The sequence below is a fragment of the Balaenoptera ricei genome, chromosome 4 (genome assembly GCF_028023285.1).
Source record: "Balaenoptera ricei isolate mBalRic1 chromosome 4, mBalRic1.hap2, whole genome shotgun sequence".
Lineage (NCBI taxonomy): Eukaryota > Metazoa > Chordata > Mammalia > Artiodactyla > Balaenopteridae > Balaenoptera > Balaenoptera ricei.
Window position 1 is genome coordinate 94308050 of NC_082642.1, and position 21048 is coordinate 94329097.

A 21048-nucleotide genomic window follows, 5' to 3' on the forward strand; every position below is an offset into this window, starting at 1 on the left:
GATACTAATTGGTTGTTATTATCAATATAATCAATGATAATAGGATAATATTTTAGTTTCTTTAGCTTTTTTGGCAAAGATTTTTGAAGACAGTATCAGGTAAACTAATGATACTATTCTTTCCTATACTTCAAACAAGCCTTGGTTTATATGTGATAAATTTCATATAGTTTGTAAACTGACCTTTACTGGATATAAAAGGTTATCACCTAATTTTGATGTTCCAGAGCCCAAAATGAGAATATGGGTAATGTGAGCTTATTAAAACTATAGTAGTATCCCAGATTTATATAGCACCTTTGGCATAAACTATTTGAAATATTCCATACTTGGTTTTGTTAATCATAACATTTTTGGTGTAAGAAGAGAAGCTATTAATTTATAAAATTTCACTTTTATAAGAGACGTTTGCCAACTTTTACATCAGACTATCTTATTCAACACCCCAAAAGGGTTCTGATCACCAATTTCTAATGGTGGGGGGGAGGGGGTTTCAGTGTATCTCCAACAGTTCTCTGGGTACCAGCTGGGTGTCCTACAATTCAGCTCAATTCTGTTACTATCTACCTGGAATGAGCATCAAATCCCATAGGTTAAGGGCTCAGTCCCACAAGCCCCCAACTTCAGACACCAGTTGCAAGCCCAGCTTGTTACCTGTGCTTCTGGTCAACCAGCTATAAATAAATCAGATTCCCACAACCCCCTCCTTGAGTTTTATTAATTTACTAGAGCGGCTAACAGAACTCAGGAAACCAGTTTACTCACTAGATTACTGGCTTATTACAAAGGATATTAAAGGATACAAGTCAACAGCCAGATGAAGAGATACATAGGGTGAAGTTTGTAAGAAGAGGCGTGGAGCTTCTGTTCTTTCTAGGCTTGCCACTCTCCCTGCATCTTCATGTGGTTACCAACCCAGAAGCTCTCCGAACCCTGTCCTTTTGGGTTTTTATGGAGGCTTCATTACATAGGCATAATTGATCAAACCATTGGCCATTGGTGATCAATTATCCTCTGGCCCCTTCCCCTTCCCAGGAGTTTAAGGGGGTGGAACTGAAAGTTCCAGCCCTCCTATCACAGGGTTGATTACTGGTGGCCACCAGCCGCCATTCCTAGGTGACCTAGGGGCACTCCAAGTCACTGCATTAGCATAATTAAAGACACCTTTATCTCTGTTGGGAAGACCCAATTTATATTTCTTATTATAATTTACAAGATCGCCCCTCCCCGCCCTGTAAAACTACATTCTAAACCTATAAAAGAAGTAACCGAGTCACTTAGTAATTATTGAAATTATGAACAAGGCTTAGATTTCCTTGTTCTAAATCCAATTTCGCTCTGCTAGAATCAAGTATTAGAAAATACAGGTCTTCTAGTCTCATAGGGAAGCTAACAATAGCAGTCAAATCACTAGTTGGATGGTCATGGTGACAGGTCCTCATCCTTGAGAGAAATTCTGTAGGCATTCTAAAACACTGGATATGAACTTGTAATGGTGAAATATTTATGTCTCACTTCTTCCAGTAGTGAATAAGCCACTCAACTGTACAATTAAATATGCTTAAAATAGTATGTTTTATATTATGTGACTTTTACCGCAATAAAAATTTTTTTTTTAATTAAAGAAACCTAAAACTATATAGGCCCATCTTTATTATAGTAGTAGGAAAGCCAAAATTAGCCTTAGTGGAGAAGAATCCAGCTGCATTTTCAGAAACATGACTTTTGTTAGCTGAAAGGCACTTGGTTTTCAAGCCTACTTCTGAAGTAGGTCAGCAGGAGCACTGCAGTAGTGGAAAAGTATAAATTTTCCTTCTTTGAAGGCCACCGCTCTTATTGGTAAAAAATGAGTTATTTTTTATACCAATTATCCTTTCCTTATCCTGGTACAATTATCCTTTCCTTCTCCTCTCCTGGGAAGACCACTGAATTAAGTATTCAGTGAAAACGAGTGAGATTAGAAATGAGCTTTCTTTTTTCCCCTTTTAATTTAAGGGTACAGAAATATCTTTGAAAAATCAAGAAAATATTCTGATTGTTATCCCATTCAGGTGGCATGCTGGTTACTAGATCCAGATTCCAAGGAGCCGACCCTTCATGGCATAGTTTCCCGTTTTCTTCCTCATGAGCTTCCACTCCTGGAAGAGATAGAGACTGGCCAAGGAACTCAAAGCCTAGGGCTGAATGTCACCACTGAGCATTCTGGGCGATACAGAGCATCTGTAGAGTCCATTCTCATCTTCAGCTCTATGAGTCAACTTAATTCTTTGTTGAAGAAGGAAAACCTTCAAGGTAAAAACACAGTTCCTGGCATTTTTACGATGTTATAAGACTGGGGATAGTTATGTATTTAGCCACTCTATCACAGGTGGATAAATTATACTTTTTATGCAGACCCTTTCTTTTGATTGTCTAGTGCAGGAATCAACAAATTTTTTCCTGTAAAAGGCCAGATGATTTTTGGTTTTGCAACCTAGACGGTCTCAGTTACAAATATTTAACTCTGCCATCACAGCACGAAAGCAGCTATAGACAATATGAAAATGAGTGTTCCAGTAAATCTTTATTTACAAAAACAGGCATCTGGCCCTAGTTTGGCCATAGTTTGCTGACTTTTGGCTCTATTGTAATGAGGTGAATTAGTGGCATCTTATTCATTTATTCCTAATTTTATATTTGAATGTTATCAAATGGTTTTTATTCACACTTAGAATATATCTTTTATGGATTTAAAAAAATCAACTGTTTTCTTTTTAGAACTATTAACAGTTATTTTTTTCAGCCAAGGGTGTTTATGTGAATCTTTTTTTTCCATTGTGACAAATAGCGTGGATTTATTGTGCAGGCTGCTGGCTCAGATTGAGTACCTTGACTTCGGAGAGCATAATATATGCTTATGGTGAAAATGACGAAGTGGAACAAAGTTGGCTTCATTGTGAGGAGATATAAACCATGGATTTAGTGGCTGATTAATAAATACTAGAAACAGCAGACTGATGAATTCACAGAGACCAGGGCTTGAATCTGTATTATTTATTTGTGAGGAACCTTGGGCAAGCTATGTTAACTCTCTAAGTCTGGTTCTTATTTTGTAAGTATTAAATGAGACAGAGAACTTAGTGCAGTGTTTGCCACAGAGCAGGCGCTCATTATTGTATTCCTTGATGATTATTATTACTGCTAGCGCAAACCCTCTGTGCTGGTAATAAAGTTCTCCCCAACATCACTGGGGTAGAATAATACAGAAGACCAGACTGACTTATTTGCTCACAGGAGACTTGCTTAAGTGATGTTAATTAGTAGCTCTTCAACAGGCATTATAGTATTTCAGACAGCTTCTCTAAGCCAATCTAGGCAGGCCAAGGAGTGGGAGTATGCAGCACACATACCTCAGGCTACTTTACAATAATGCTGAATGAACATAGCTCATTCCCTCTTAGTCTGACTAGTCTGCCCCTAGGATAGGCATCCTGGGTAGTCTGTATAGTTTCTAGACACTGACATTTGATGATGGTGATATGAATTAGTCTGTAACTTTTTAGATATTTGTTGCCCATTATCAGATTTGTAAGTTTTCAGTCTGATTGGGAGGGGATGGTTCCACTATTTAAAGACAGTTTTTCACCTATAAAAAAAGAAGACTGACTTTCCTTTCCAGAAACGTACAAGAAACCCTCTAGATTTGTAATTTTTAACTTTCACAATTTCTTTCTATGTGCCTTGAAAGCTTCTTTTTTTCCTGCAGATTTTCAAAAGTGGGTGACCAGGAGGTGTTAAATGCATTCTTGTACAGTGTTAAATATTTCTTATTCACAGAATCCATAGAATTGAAGTACATTGAGATAAGGGAGGTTTTTGGAGAGAATGTGGACATCTATCAAATTTTATTTGAAAATAATTATTTCAGGATGTGCTTGTTAATTTTAATGGGCCTCCAGAATCTTCATCTTTTTCTTTTCTCATCCTCTTGCCTGTTGGAAAGGTGTGTTCTAGCTGACTTTCTCCCCATAGAGAACTGATTTTTGTTTGGGTGTGAATTAATACTAATGTGTCTTTGCTTAATTTGACCCAGGACAAAGTATCCTGTCCTCTTCACATTGATCAATTAGGTCCTTTCTAGTTTGAACATAGATGAGATGATTTTCTAGGTATGGAGTGAGTTGGTTTCTCTCTTTTTCAAAGGACCTCAGCTGCACAGATTTATATTAGTCATAATCTTTCTTTCATGAACACTATTATCATTGGTCCATGTATGGTCCTCTTATTATTCACCATTATTTTAATAATATAATGATAACTGTTAACTCACATTCATAACTTAGACATTTGTCTACCTTTGTGCTCCTCCTTCCTTGTACATCCCAAATTTTATTATTATTCCCTTATTTTCTTATTTAAATTTTATTTTTAATTAAAAATTTTAGCATATATGTGTCTAAGTCCAAACAATATATTATTTGGTTTTGCTTGTTTTTGAACTTTATAAAGCATCTGTCACACTATATCTTGTTTTACTTGCTCTGCATCATGTTAGTAAGATTCCTGCATATTATTGCAAGTATGTGTAGTTTATTGATTTTCACTGCTCTGTAATATATCACTGTGTGTGTGTGTGTGTGTGTGTGTGTGTGTGCGCCAAAATGTATTTATCCATTTTCCTCTTGGTGAATGCTCAGGTTGTTTCTAGTTTTGTTTTATTTTGGTTTTTTGTTCTGCTATAACAGGTATTTCTGTGTAAATATTCTTATAAATTTACATGTCTCCTGCTACACTGGGCAAGAATTTCTTTTGCATGTAGAATTGCTCTGTCTTGGAAATGGGAATATTCAACTGTACAAGATTATGTTAAATTGTTTTCCAGAATGGTTGTATAAAGTTTGTTCTTTAAACAGCAATGTGAAAGAAATCTTGCTGATTACGTTGTCTCTACTTTGCCAAGTCATTGGTTGTAAAATGACTGTAATTTTTCTGTCTTGTGCTTTGTTTTTGGTAAGAGAGTTACTCTAGTTTCATGGAATGAGTTGATGAATATAGCCTCTTTTTGTTCTGGAGGAGCTTATGTATCGTAGGAATGATGTGTTCTTTAAAAGTTTGGTAGAATTTGCCTGTAAACTCTCTTTATGGAAATATTTTTAACTACTACTTTGACTTCTTTAATAACTGTAAGATTATTCAGTTATATCTTTTGATTATGTTTTGGTAAGCTATATATATTTTTAAGAATTTATCTAAAGGTGTTGCTGATTTTTTTTTTTATATATCTCTGGTTTATCTGTTATGTCCTCTTTTTCTTTCATAATATTATTGTTTAATCTCACTAGAAGTTTATCCAATTTTTCAGTCTTTGTAAAGAACCAGCTTTTGCCTTTGATCTTTCCTGTTGTTTTTGTTTTCTATTTCATTGATTTCTGTGAACATTTATGTAATCTCTTTTCTTCTAGTTCCCCTGACTTTATTTGCAGTCCTTTTTGTAAATTCTTAAGTTTAACACTAAACTCATTACTTTTAAAATCATGTTTTTCTTTTCTAATTTAAGTACTTAAGGCTATAAATTTTCCTCAAAGTTCTACTTTCATTATATCTTACAAGTTTTGACATATATTGTTTTCATTGTTTTATCCTAAATATTTAAAATTTTCTGGTATGCCTCTTAGACTCATAAATTATAAGAAGATTGTTTTTAATTCTCAAATAGTTGGAAACTTTTATTTTATATTTTTATTATTACCTTCAATCTTTATTATGTTATAGCTAGAGAACATGTTTGTATAATACCCATTCTTTGAAGTCTTTTGAGAATTGTTTTGTAACCTAAAACTTGAACTATTGTGTAAACGTTCTGTGCGCATATAAAATAATATGTATTCTAATTCTGGATGCAGAATTTTATAAATGTCTGTTAATTCAATGTTGTTGTTTAAATCTTTTATATCTAATTTTCCCTGTAGTTCAGGTAATTTTAATTTTATATGTTTTGAGACTATTTTATTAGGTGCATACAGGTTTAAAATTGGTGTATTTTCCTGGTGCATTAAACCTATCATTATGTTGTGACTAGCTTTTCCACTAATATGATTTTTACTCTTAATCTATTTTTTGGAATGAATATGGCAGCATCAACTTTCTTTTGATTAATACTTGCCTCATATATCTTTTTTCTATCCCTTTAAACCTTCTAGAGCCTTACTTTTTAGATGTCTTATAAACCAAAGTATAGCTTATTTCTTTTTCAAACTACCAGTTTTTTTTTTTTTTACAAATTTAGCAATTTATTATGATTATTGATGTGTTTCTATTCATTGTGATTATTGACATATTTACACTTTCCTGCTGTTTTGTTTCTATTCATCTTGTTTGATTTTGTATATAGTTTATTCGTAGCTGTGCTCTGTTCTAATGATTCCATACCTGTAACTCTTAGGGATCTAAATCTGTCATTTGTTGTTTCTGCTGAGTCCCATTCATACTTCTTTGCTATCTTATATTTTTTATACTCTTTGTGAAATCATACAAGATTTGATCAGTAGAGCCCTGCAGGGCTTATGTGGGGGAAGCCTTCCTCTAGAAAGGCTTTGCTCTGGCTTCTGCTTGTTACTAAACTAAACTGCATCCAAGGCCTACATTAGCTTTTCTTGAGAGTTTTGGTTCAGAACAGAAGTCTGAGAATCAGCTTCTCCTCCAGTTGCTACTCCAAAAATCTATTATTCCCTCAACCTTTTTGCAGTAGGACTCCATTCCCATTGCAACCCTATTTCTTCCTACTGTCTACGAATCCATGCTGGCTTCCTACCACTCTTGACTCTTCTTTTTCTGACCCTACTTCCTTATTTCTCTGGTCCCACATCCCATGAATTTCTGCTCTGATTCCAAGTCTCCAAAGCCAGGCTCTGACTGCCCAGTATGTTCTGACTATTAGAGGCCAGTAGCTCTCACGTGTTTGCTTTTGGGGGTGGTTACGGGTGTCCTTTGGGATTTCGCCTGCTGCTTGAGACCAAGAGTGCCTTAAGGAATGTGTGTATGTGGAGCTGGGGAGGGCAGGCCAGGGTTACACAGAGTCCTAGTGACCCATAGTACTGGAGCAGAAATCTTTGTTATGGATTTTTTCTTAATAATTTTAGGATAGCATTTCCCACAGAGTGTTCTATGGACACTTACTTTTCACGATGTTAATAAATATTATACAGATAAAGGGTTTTATGGTCAAATGATTTCAGACTTTTGGTTAAAACGAAATTAAATAGTTGTCTTTGTTCATTTCTACTCAGAGCCTTTAATATATTAACAGGCATCATGAACATCTAAGAGTAATTTATAAATGCTGAAACTCATAGTATACAGTGTCTCTCAATCCCAGCCTTTTATAGAGTATTTTTGAGACTAATATTCTAAAGAACATACTGGGAAAACTGATTTAGAGTGACTATTCTGTTGAGAAATGTCAGCAGATAGAAAAATACTCTGATTCTTACTTCAGGAATCTTATTCTTTACTCTTAGAGCATTGGAAAATATAAAACCTTCATGTTTATCTTTGTGCACACCTGCATACCATGGGACCAGGAATTCTGGAAATTATTTTGGTGAATTAACCTTTTGCAGTCAGCTTAGCAAATAAGATTGGCTACCTTGTTCTTGCTAAGAGTAGAAGCAGAAACATCATCTTGGGAGAAATGCAGTCTCTTATAATTCAGACTGTTCATAAGATTGCCTGTTTTACTCTGCATAGACACAGATAGTAATCCAGTACTCAAGTGGAAAAGTGGAAAGTACTTTAATACCTTTCACTGATGGTTTGAGAATGCTGCTCAGGAGACTGGATCTTGAAGGATAGCTTAGTAGCATCTCTGATTCTCCCAGAAAAATTCTATGTATGTTTAGGTAATCATGTTGATCTAGTCACTTAGCTGGTGAATTAATGTTTTTTCTTTCTTTTTTCCTTCCAGATGTCTTCTGTAAAGTGGAAATGCCCTCCCAGTACTGCTTGGCCTTGCTAGAACTAAATGGAATCGGCTTTAGTACCGCAGAATGTGAAAGTCAGAAACACATAATGCAAGCCAAACTGGATGCAATTGAGACTCAGGCCTATCAACTAGCTGGCCATAGTTTTTCTTTCACCAGTTCAGATGACATCGCTGAGGTTGTATAATGGGAATAAAAAATTTAGAAAAGTCATTTTTAGAGCAAAAAATGTGTATGTGTGTTTTGTAAATGTGTTTACCTAAATACCAAAGATCAGTAAAATAAGACAATCAGTTAACCAGAATACTTTGGAGATAGAGTATTCTAACATCTCCTTTGTAAGTTTATACCTATACTTATGAATAGGAAGGTAGTAAAGAAGTATCCTAGAATGTGTATTCCATAAGGAGATTTGTCTGGAACAGAAGGGGCACCCAGTAAATATTTTTTGTGTGAATGAGATCCATAGTGGTAGCTGTATAACAGCGTAGGTGTTTCTCCATGAAGTTAGTCATTTCATGAACTCTCACTCCTTCTTCACTGCAAAATTAGATATTTTTCTTAGATGTTAGTGAAAAAGGGATTTTGGGGATGCTCTGCTTTTTTAAACCTACTAATATTTTTATCATCTTAGATAAATTTTGACATAGTTTACTTTTTTTTTTCCCCCCCCCCAAAGGTTGGTGTTCTCTTCCCTCCCCACACTCCATAAAGGGTGGTTGGGTTGTTTTAGAAGAGTTACTGATACAGGGTGGGTGCTTACTCTTGATAGCTTTGAAGTTCTATTGTTATCTAGATGTGATTCAGTATTATAGCATATTGATAAGTATTATAGACTTTAAAGCCAGACTTCTTGGGTTTGAATGCTACCGGCTCTATTTATTAACTAACTCCATGACCTTGGACCACTTCATTAACTCTATATCTCAGTTTCTTCATCAGTAAAATACCTCATGTTAGAAATACCTCATAGAGTTGTGAGGAATAAGCAATAAATGTAAAACACTTAGAACAGTGCCTATCTCATAGTAAGTGTTGTAAAGTGTTGTATAAATATTATATAAAGGGCTTACAAAAGCCCCCCCCCACTTTAAGCCACAGTTATGTGTTTTTAAAAAATGAGGAACTTTGTTTCTCCTAATCACATGGTGCATTTGTATTGAATTCAGTGGTGTTTTTTGGGGTGTTTTAAAATACTTTCTTTTGATTTCTTTAGTCCAGAAGTCCCCAAGCCAGAACCTAGCTGGCTGCACCTAAAATTACATGGGGAACTTGTCAAAAATATAGAATCTCTGGATTCAGCACAAGTAGGCTTGGGGCAAAGGCAAGAACCAGTACTCTTGTGATTCAGATGGTTGCAAAGGCATGTGGGCCTTAGGCCTAGACCAAACTCTGGCCTAAAATAAAAGTCCTTTGATATTATTGGCTTGTTCTTATGTCTTCATGTTAAAATGGAAGTTATATTAAAGGTAATCTAACATTTTCATACATTGATTATTTTATCCTTGGTGATTTTAAGTTGAGTCTTTCAAATAGGCAAGATGTTACTAATCATATAGAGCTGTAGTGTTCAATAAAGGAGTCTCTAGCCACTTATCACTGTTTCAGTTTAAATTAATTGAAATTAAATAAAATATATCATTTAAGTTCCTTAGTCATGCTAACCACATTTCAAGTGTTCAATAGCCACATGTGGCTAGTGGCCACTATATTGGACAATACAAATATAGAACAGTTTTATTATTGCAGAAAGTTCTTGGATGGCACTGGTCTTGAGAAGGTATCAGCAAAATATGACTTGCAGGCCAGATCTGGCCTGCCACCTGTTTTTGTACATAAAGTTTTATTGGAACACAGCTATAGCTGTTCATGTACTTATTGCCTGTGGCTGTTTTCATTCTATAATGGCACAGTTGAAAAGGTGTGACAGACAGTAAAACCTACAAAGCTAAAAATATTTACTGTCTGGCCCTTTGTAGAAAAAGTTTCTGACTCCTGGTCTAGAGGGAAGCATGGGTTAGTAGAAAGAAAAAGGACTTTAGAGTTAGAAGACTCTGGGTTCTAATTCTTAATTCTACTACATTTTGGGCATGCAACTTTGAGCAAGTTTCTCCAACTGTCTAAACTTTGCAGATTTGTCATAGAGTTGTTATAAGGATTGCATGTTAAAGCACCTAGCCTGATGGCTGGCACATAGTCAGTGCTCAATAAATATTAGTGTCTCTTGCTCCCATCCAGTTCAACTCCCTCAGTCACAGATGTGTTAATTAAGACCTGAAGAGAGAATTTATGTGTGAAGTTTTTATAATTAATTCTGAAGGATTCACCAAAAATGGAAGCTTAAGATAAAGAACTTTTAAATACATAACTCGAGATCTTTAAATTGTCTTAATTATGATAGGTCTTCCTTCCTGGGGTTGTTGATTTATTGTTACTGTAATAATGTTTCATTTTTCCTATTCAGTTATTTTTTTCTCTCTGCTGCCATTCATTTATATACTCTTTGATATCTATATTAGAGTTGCCTGATTAAATACAAGCACTTGGTTAAATTTGAATTTCAGATGAACAGTGGACAATATTTTAGTATAAGTATGCTCCATGTCATTCAAATTTGACTGGGCATCATGTAATTTTATTTGCTAAATATAACAACCCCAATCCTTATGTGTGCATATGTTCATATCTATATAACACAGTCTTTGGGCAAGTTAGTTATTAACATCCATAGTAAGCCTCAGTAATTTTCATGCCTAGGACCCCAGTTATTCCCACTACTTAAAACTAAAACCAGATTTTTGTTTCTGTCATCACCACTGTTCTAGGGAAACAGGTATATCTTTACTTCCACCCCTGGCCCAACTTGTAGAAAAAATTCTCATGCAAAGGGTTTCAATTTTTAGAATTATTACTCGGAAAATAATCCAAGGTTCATTAAATCTTACTGAAAGTATATAAATGAATGAGTAGAAAGAGTAGATAGTGTTCTGAATTGCCTAAATTGGAACCCCTCTAACATGAACTAGTGAGTTTAAGGTATACACGGGATCTTCCCTCTGACCCACAGCCTGGATCCCTGTTCCGTGTAAGCCTAGTTTCTTCAGTGGGTGCTTACTGGCCACTCTCTAACTTTCATTATTGCTGCATTGGATCAACCACCTTCTCCTGGCTTTTTGATCGGGGCCTCTCAGGGTCTAGCCTTGTGGTAGTGGAATTAGATGGCTTTTTGGGCCCCTTCCTACTTTAGTGTTCTCTGAGTTTTGTGATCACACAATAGCCACGAAGGCTCCCATGTTTATCCTCTATGGGGCTTAAATGATCAAGCAGCCACATTGGTTACCACATCAAGGGGTATTTAGGTGAGCTTATAATCAGAGCCACCTAAAGTCGCAATGCCAATAGTTTGTCAGTCGTTCAGCACAGAATATACATTCTTGTGTTCTTGACTGTTTAAGAGCCTGGTGTTACTATTAATCTAATACTGACTAAATTAGGCTATGGACAGCCTACTTGACATAAGATTTTATTGCCATTATTTATTAAATGTGATAGTTCCAAATTGTCCAAAAAAATTCTTACAATCCATGTTGAAATGTATAGAATCTTTTCTCGAATAACTTTTTAAAATGTTTTCTGAATGATAATACTTGTGATTTGATTCTTGACTAAAGAAGCATTAACTTCTTGCAGGTTTTATTTTTGGAATTGAAGTTGCCACCAAATGGAGGGAGAAAATACCAAGGCAGCAAGAAAACTTTGGGTTCTACCAGAAGAGGGAATGACGATGGATGGAAGCTAAGGCTGGGAAAACAGTTCAGCACTAGTAAGGTGCTCTTTGGGGCAGTCACAGGGCAGAATCTGAACTACTTTTAACATTTTGGTGTCTTGAAAGAATGCTGATGAAATCAAGATCCAATGTAGTCCACCATTTGAACTTATCCAGACAAAAACAAATTGGTTTTTGGTTCAGCTGCCCACAAACACTGTGGAAACATTCCAGCATGGAAAATCTGGATCATAATCTGAGTTAGCAGTTGTGTCCTTCCTATCATTAAAACAGTGTAAAGGTTTGTAAATTCAGACCTATATAGACATTAATTATTGACATGCACTACTCTTGGACTTCTAGTATAATATAATTTCTGTCGTTATATGAACATGAACAAAAAGGTATGGAAGAACTTAAAAAATAAAAAGACAGTCAATATAAATAAAATTTTGTTTTTTTCAATTCCAGAGCAAAATAGTAAGTTTTCCATACATTTGTTTTGAGAATCTAATCTGTTAATTTCAAAGTAAAATGGAATCACAACCCATGGAAACTGTATGCATGGGACAAAAGAGAGAAAGGCTTAATTTTACATTTTTACTGAATGAATTATCAATGGAAAATAAGGATAGAAAGTACAGCCACAACAGCCATGGAGAGAGCAGTCCAAGTTGCCATTCTGTAGAATTTTGACCATAATATTATTAATTATGACTTGCCTGCCCTGGGGAAGTTTCCACAGCTTCATTCTGTAACAAAACTTTTTATTTAATCGCATTGGCCTTTTTACCTCACAAGTTTTTGTTCCTTAATGGTTCATTGAATGTCTGTAGCATGGAAAATTCAAAGTTTTAAAAGTAAATTTCCTTGATACAAAAACCATGAAAGTATTATGGCAAAAAGAAGAAAAAAAAAAAAAGACTGGGAAACTTACAATCACATGAGCAATGGAGGAGGAAAATATAAAGAAAAGAGATGATGTAAACAATTGGGTGGGGTGTGGGGAAGCAGCTGTTTGACTAAGTTGACATCTCATTGATTTTTTTTTAATAGTAGATGTAAATTGACATTACTCAACATTAATATGTTTACATTTTATAATCTATAGTTATTATAGATTTATCATTATGGTGATTTCCAAAATACCCAAATAGTAATTTTATAATAGTAAAGTTGAGTTTAGATACAGGAGTTATCAAATTTAATTTTGAGGTTATATTGTTTACTTAAAAGAGATTCTAGTTTGCTATGGAATTTGGACAAGAATCTGATCCTACTTTATTATAATTCTTTGGCAGGATGCTTTAAATAAATTAAGGACATTACATCCTTTACCAGGCTTGATATTAGAGTGGAGAAGAATCACTAATGCTATTACCAAAGTGGTCTTTCCCCTGCAGCGGGAAAAACGTCTGAATCCTTTCCTTGGAATGGAAAGAATCTATCCTGTATCACAATCACACACTGCTACAGGTAATGAGAAATCTTAAATATGGATAATATCCTGTTTTGCAAAAAAAAATTCATATGTAATATTTGCTTATGACGACCAAGGAATTCAAGTGTTGATCATTGGGTTCAGTGAAGTTCTATAAACATTTATGAAACGCATACTACATCCAAAGCATAGGTGAATATCAGGTAGATAAAGAGATGAAATTTAGTAAGATACAGTTCCTGCTTTCAAGTACTGTATAGAGTAACTCAGATGTCTGATATTGGATGAGAGTATGGCCAAGAATTAAATATTTATTTGAGTCAGTGATCTTATCTAATTTCAGTCCCAGCCCTATTCTGAATCTCTTAAGAGTCTCTCCAAGTTGAATCTAAGTAGGCCTGTGCAGTAATAAGGGAGTGTCTTACTTTACTCAATCAGAAAAGAAAGCTGTAGAGTCCTTTGCATGTCTTATGGCCCTCTTGGGATAAGTATGCATGTAATCTCATGAAGAAAAAAAAGCATTCTTTTTCTAGGTAGTGCACAACTCCACATATTTGTCAAATGCAATGTGCAGTGGAAGAAAGGGCAGCATTAACTCCTTCATAGAGGAGGCATTTTAGTTCGGTGGTATAGAATGTGGACTTTGATATCACATTTTCACAAGGTTTGAATCTTGGTGCTAAGAATCTTTAGACAAGGTACTTAACCATTCAGTGCCCAAGTTTCCTCATGTATAAAACAAGATAATAACAGTCCTACCTCACTGGGTCATCCTGAGGATTAAATAAGTCAATACATGTAAAGTGTTTAGAATAATGCGTGGTACATTATCAGTTGTTGCTGTTATTGAGGATGGGAGCACCGTGAGGAGCTGCTTTTCTCTTTGCTTGCTTAGTCTCTGTTCTAAACAATTCCTCTTTTCCTTCTCCCTATTTAGCTCACCTCTTGGTGCTTCTTGCCTATTTCTTGCCCTGTTTTAAGTTTCATTTTGAAACATATGCTAATGCTGTAAACTTATGTAAAATAAATTCTTGTTGGTGAAAAAACAATCAACCTAGAGTTTTCAAAGCTTTTGCACATTTATTTGTTGCTTATAAAGCAGAAAATCATCAATTCCTTGTTGTTTTCCTGATTGTTTTTCATTATACTATGCCTACATTTAAAGAATATTTTAGAAATACAAGCTTACCTAAGTATAGTAAAGCCCTTTCATTATTAGAATTCATCTTCATGAAGCTATATTCATGTTTTGTAATTTACTTTTGCCATTTTATTTGTCTACCAGTGTTACCTCATTAATTCAAACACTAGACCTGAATATTAAGTATTGATATTATCCTAGAAGAGAAGACAGTGTGCTGAGGCAGAAAGAGACTTGGATTCTTTCCTGTGCTATTTGTTAGCTTTATAAAATTGATTAGGCCATTTAATGCTAATAAGTGTATTAATATCTACCATTAATTGAACACTAATTTTTGCTAAAATTGAAATAACGAGGATATAGTATCAGGAGTTTATTCAGAAAAACAGTATCTGAGATACTTAAGATCTCTGATTCATCTAAAGAAGATGGAATTCCATACAGTAGCTAGTAGAGAGCCTGTTAGAATGAAGAGTATCATAAAACAGAGGATATTTGTGTCACTATATGTGTATTATAAAAACTGCAGTAGCAGTCAGTTACCCAAACTTTTTGAACAACACCTGTGTGTTTTTGAAAAATTCATCCAATAAGTAAATAAAATGTAAAATATTTGGGGGAAAGTAAAGGCCATAAGCATTAAAACAAATAGCTTTCTGTTTCCTAGAAAATGTACTAGCCATCTGATTCTAGTTTCTAGTCATGTCAGTGCTACCTACCATTGATTCTTGTGATGAGTGATGAGGAGGAGGAGGAAAACTGGCCAGGTGATATCTAGAAAGTAACGTTCTAGTCACCATCTCTCACTACTACTCCATCTCCTGCATCCTGTGGCCTAACTCCTCTGGCCCCAGTTGTCCCTGTTCAGCACTCAGTTGCTCTTCTGCTTCAGATCCTCTTCTCTGTATTTTGTTTGTTCCTGGCTTTTAAAGGCTTCGACAGTCATTTCTCCTAAGATCCATTTGATTTGTCTTTTACTCATTAGTATAACTGCTAGCATTTTATAGTGCTAACTTCTGGTACTCATTTTAGCGTAGAAATACTGGGATTTATCATATTCTTATCATGGGATTGTTTCTGTAGAACGAGGTTAATTATAAAACACTGTATTGTAGCTAATTCATATATTCACTTATATCACAATTGGTCTTGTACTTATTATTGTTAGACACATGAACATAATGAAGTGTATTTCATTTAAATTTAGTTTAACAATAACAGAGCATTCATTTTTAGGATAATTCAGAAATGATATTCGTGTTAAAGTAAATGTCAGATTTCCCCTCTTCCCTTCCCCCCCCCCCCAATTTTATGTCTTCATTCTGCTTGATTTTAGGACGAATAACCTTTATAGAACCAAATATTCAGAATGTACCAAGAGATTTTGAGATCAAAATGCCAACACTAGTAGAGGAAAGCCCACCTTCCCAAGCCCTAGGCAAAGGCCTACTTCTTACCGGCAGGTAGACTCTATTTCTCTTTATTCTCTTTGGGAGTATGAATGGCTCAGAAATAGCCTATTGGACAAATAATGAAATCAGTTTAATTTTCTGTTCCAGGCATACACATTTCTATTCTATTTCAAATCCTGAGTCTGTCTATAAAGAAGCTAGTTGATGGCAAAAAGCTGAAAATCTGGGTCACTAATTAAATCAACCAGCACTATATGCTTGTTTAAGTCAAATACTAAAGGGACAAGTTTAGAAGTGTCTGGGACATCCCCCTTCCTGCCCTCTCCATATGCTCACAAAAGGAAGAAAAAGCACAGATCATTTATATTAGATATGGTCAATGAGATTTACTGAATTGAGTGAAGCAGTTTGTTGGAAAGGTTATTACAGAAATACCTTACTTCCTGTTTAATTGAAGGTTTGCTGGACGAGGTCTAGTATATTTGTTAAGCTTTAAAGTGTGTTTCAAATAAGGTTTTTAAATTTCTTAGATGGAAATATTGACTTAATGAAAAACTCAGACCATTTTCATATATTTAAGACTACTTCATGTCCAGCTGATGATGTTTTTCGCACAACAGAGGAGGAAAAAAGAAGGATTGTGGCCTGAACCCCAGGCATCAGGCAAAGATGGAGGAGAGAGCCTCAGACAAAGGAGTGCCATTTTCAGTTAGCATGAGACATGCCTTTGTGCCTTTCCCAGGTAAGGTGACCGATGATGTTTTTTGAGCTTCTTTTGCTGTGGGAATGGTTTTCAAAGCACTGATAAAGCCTGAATTATGAATAAGACTCAGAAGAATACATTAGTTCGTCCATCTTCCTCTCTTTGGTGGAGCCTGTTTTTCCCCTTCATGTTGCCAGGTTTATAACAGTCAGTCATTATTGTCTTCATGATCTGCTCTGTGGGAAACCTCTGTGCTGTTTGCTCAGCATCCTGCTGAAATCATGTAATCCTGGGTCACTGTAAACCTTTTTGCAAAATCCAGTGAATTTTGTTAGTTGTCATCCTCTTTGACTTCTCTACAGCATTTGTCACTCTGTCAACCCTCTCTTTCCTCAATTTCTCTCCCCCCCGACCTCTAAGGGCACAATTTTTTTTTTTTTTTTTTGGTCTCTTTCTAACTTGTTTTGCTCTTTTGTTTCTTCTCCACTTCTCGCCACTGCTGCTTCCTATTGCAGGGGCTAACCCTCAAGGCTATCTTACTTCTGTCTGACCTCTCCTCAGTACTCATCATCAAAACATTTGGACGTCATGATCTATCTCCCAGATCATCCCTATTATTTGTATACATATTTGCTCTTTTACCTTTTGCCACCTGGCAGCTCTGGGTGAGTGCAGTTAACCAGCTGAATTTATTTGAATTCTGTCAGAAATTTATATTCCAAGGGTGAATTCAGGTCTATGATAGTATAACCCATTTGGCAATTTTCAGCTTTGCTTTTTAAATATGAACTACCAGCATTTTACCATTGTAACTATATTTAAGTATTCAGTTCTGTGGCATTAAGTACCTTCACATTGTGGTGCAGCCATTACCACCATCCATCTCCAGAACTTTTCATCATCCTCCCCTGAAACTCTGTACCCATTAAATATAACTTTCCCCCCGGACACCCACAGCCCCTGGCAACCACCATTCTATTTTCTGTCCCTATGAATTTGACCACTCGAGATCATATAATATTTGTACTTTTGTGCCTGGCTTATTTCACGTAGCATAATGTCTTCAAGGTTTATTCATGTTGTAGCAATCGTGTCAGAATTTCTTTCTTTTTTAAGGCCAAATAATATTTCATGATATTTATTTATTCTTACCTAAATAATAAAATTGTGTTTAACACAACAATATTTTATACTGATTCTGTTTAAAATTTTAAAATTAATTTAAATTCAATGTATATGGATTTAACCTGAAAATTTCTGCCATTTAAATATAGTGTTTAGTTAATTATCTAAAATAATTCTTGATGGGGTTTATCCCAGGAATGCAAGGATTCTTCAACATATGCAAATCAATCAATGTGGTAAACCATATTAACAAATTGAAGGAGAAAAACCATATGATCATCTCAATAGATGCAGAAAAAGCTTTTGACAAAATTCAACACCCATTTATGATAAAAACCCTCCAGAAAGTAGGCATAGAGGGAACTTACCTCAACATAATAAAGGCCATATATGACAAACCCACAGCCAACACCATTCTCAGTGATGAAAAACTGAAACCATTTCCACTAAGATCAGGAACAAGACAAGGTTGTCCACTCTCACCACTATTATTCAACATAGTTTTGGAAGTTTTAGCCACAGCAGTCAGAGAAGAAAAAGAAATAAAAGGAGTCCAAATTGGAAAAGAAGAAGTAAAACTGTCACTGTTTGCAGATGACATGATACTATACATAGAGAATCCTAAAAATGCCACCAGAAAACTACTAGAGCTAATCAATGAATTTGGTAAAGTAGTAAGATACAACATTAATGCACAGAAATCTCTTGCATTCCTATACACTAATGATGAAAAATCTGAAAGAGAAATTAAGGAAACACTCCCATTTACCATTGCAACAAAAAGAATAAAATACCTAGGAATAAACCTACCTAAGGAGACAAAAGACCTGTATACAGTAAACTATAAGACACTGATGAAAGAAATTAAAGATGATACAGATGGAGAGATATACCATGTTCTTGGATTGGAAGAATCAACATTGTGAAAATGACTATACTACCCAAAACAATCTACAGATTCAGTGCAATCCCTATCAAACTACCAATGACATTTTTCACAGAACTAGAACAAAAAATTTCACAATTTGTATGAAAACACAAAAGACCCCGAATAGCCAAAGCAATCTTGAGAAAGAAAAACGGAGCTGGGGGAATCAGGCTTCCGGACTTCAGACTATACTACAAAGCTACAGTAATCAAGACAGTATGGTACTGGTGCAAAAACAGAAATATAGATCAATGGAACAGGATAGGAGGCCCAGAGATAAACCCATGCACATATAGTCACCTTATCTTTGATAAAGGAGCAAGAATATACAGTGGAGCAAAGACAGCCTCTTCAACAAGTGGTGCTGGGAAAACTGGACAGCTACATGTAAAAGAATGAAATTAGAACACTCCCTAATACCATACACAAAAACAAACTCATAATGGATTAAAGACCTAAATGTAAGGCCAGACACTATAAAACTCTTAGAGGAAAACATAGGCAGAACACTCTATAACATAAATCACAGCAAGATCCTTTTTGACCCACCTCCTAGAGAAATGGAAATAAAAACAAAAATAAACAAATGGGGCCTAATGAAAATTAAAAGCTTTTGCACAGCAAAGGAAAGCATAAACAAGACGAAAAGAGAACCCTCAGAATGGGAGGAAATATTTGCAAATGAAGCAACTGACAATCGATTAATCTCCAAAATTTACAAGCAGCTCATTTAGCTCAATATCAAAAAAACAAACAACCCAATCCAAAAATGAGCAGAAGACTTAAATAGACATTTCTCCAAAGAAGATATACAGATTGCCAACAAACACATGAAAGGATGCTCAATATCATTAATCATTAGAGAAATGCAAATCAAAACTACAATGAGGTATCACCTCACACTGGTCAGAATGGCCATCATCAAGAAATCTGCAAACAATAAATGCTGGAGAAAGGGTAACCCTCTTGCACTGTTGGTGGGAATGTAAACTGATACAGCCACTATGGAGAACAGTATGGAGGGTCCTTAAAAAAATAAAAATAGAAATACCATATGACCCAGCAATCCCACTATTGGGCATATACCCTGAGAAAACCATAATTCAAAAAGAGTCATGTACCACAATGTTCATTGCAGCTCTATTTACAGTAGCCAGGACATGGAAGCAACCTAAGTGTCCATCAACAGATGAATGGATAAAGAAGATGTGGCACATATATACAATGGAATATTATTCAGCCATAAAAAGAAACGAAATTGAGTTATTTGTAGTGAGGTGGATGGACTTAGAGTCTGTCACACAGAGTGAAGTAAGTCAGAAAGAGAAAAACAAATACCGTATGCTAATACATATATATGGAATCTAAAAAAAAAAAAAGGTTCTGATGAACCTAGGGGCAGGACAGGAATAAAGACGCAGACATAAAGAATGGACTTGAGGACATGGGGAGGGGGAAGTGTAAGCTGGGATGAAGTGAGAGAGTGGCCTGGACTTATATATGCTACTAAGTGTAAAATAGATACTAAGGGGAAGCAGCGGCATAGCACAGGGAGATCAGCTCAGTGCTTTGTGACCACCTAGAGGGGTGGGATAGGGAGGGTGGGAGGGAGATGCAAGAGGGAGGAGATATGGGGCTATATGTATATGTATAGCTGATTCACTTTGTTATAAAGCAGAAACTAACACATCATTGTAAAGCAATTATACTCCAATAAAGATGTTAAAAAAATAAAAATAAAATAATTCTTGATATATGGTTGGATTTAAGTCTTGTCATTTGTATTTTGTTCTATCTGTTCTTTATTCTTTTTTAAAAACTGTAAATGACTATTTTTGTTATTGTTTTATTTCCTCTATTATCTTTTTAACTCTATATCTTAGATAGTTTAGACTTTACAATATGCATCACATCACAGTCTAGCTTCAAATAATTTTATACCACTTCATCCATAACGTAAGGAGTGTTTTTCCATTTCCCATTTTTTGTAATATGTTTAACTTCTATGACTATTATAAACTTTGCTATGTAGTTTTTTTTTTTGCTGTAAACAGTTATGACCTTTCAAAGAAATCAAGAAACAAAAGTGTCTTTTCTATCTGTTCACTTTTTTACCCTTCCTGGCACTCTTTGTTCTTTGAAGTAGACTCAAGTTTCCATCTATTATCAATTTTCTTCACCCAGAGTACTTCTTTAAGGTTTTTTTTGTAGTGCAGTTCTACTGACAGTGATTTCTCTTAGCATTTCCATGTCTAAATTTCTCTATTTTATCCTCACTTTTGTAAGATATTTTTATTTGACATAGATTTATGGGTTTATAGTCCTTCTCTTTTAGCACTTTAAATATATATTTCCATTAGCTTATGGTTTGCATTATTTCTGATGAGAAGTATACCACTATTTTTCTTGCTATTCCTCCAAGCATAATATATTTTTTCCCAGGATGCTTTTTTGATTTTTTAAATTCGTTATTCAGTTTTAGCAATTCGATTTGGATGTGAGTCTCTGGGTGGTTTTTTATGCTTTACTATTTGGACTTTTGAGTTTGCCGAATTTCCTGAATTCACTTAGGTT

The 21048-nt window shown here is 35.1% G+C and overlaps 1 protein-coding gene across 1 annotated transcript in view; it reads left to right on the forward strand.

Annotated features, from left to right (window-relative positions):
* POLQ (DNA polymerase theta) overlaps nucleotides 1–21048 on the forward strand; it is a 106095-nt gene that overhangs the window by 65146 nt on the left and 19901 nt on the right. The window contains exons 19-24 of the mRNA XM_059922134.1: nucleotides 2052–2292; nucleotides 7943–8136; nucleotides 11649–11786; nucleotides 13026–13200; nucleotides 15643–15769; nucleotides 16339–16460. Of these exons, the coding sequence (XP_059778117.1) occupies nucleotides 2052–2292; nucleotides 7943–8136; nucleotides 11649–11786; nucleotides 13026–13200; nucleotides 15643–15769; nucleotides 16339–16460 (997 nt within the window). The remainder of the gene's footprint in view (nucleotides 1–2051; nucleotides 2293–7942; nucleotides 8137–11648; nucleotides 11787–13025; nucleotides 13201–15642; nucleotides 15770–16338; nucleotides 16461–21048) is intronic.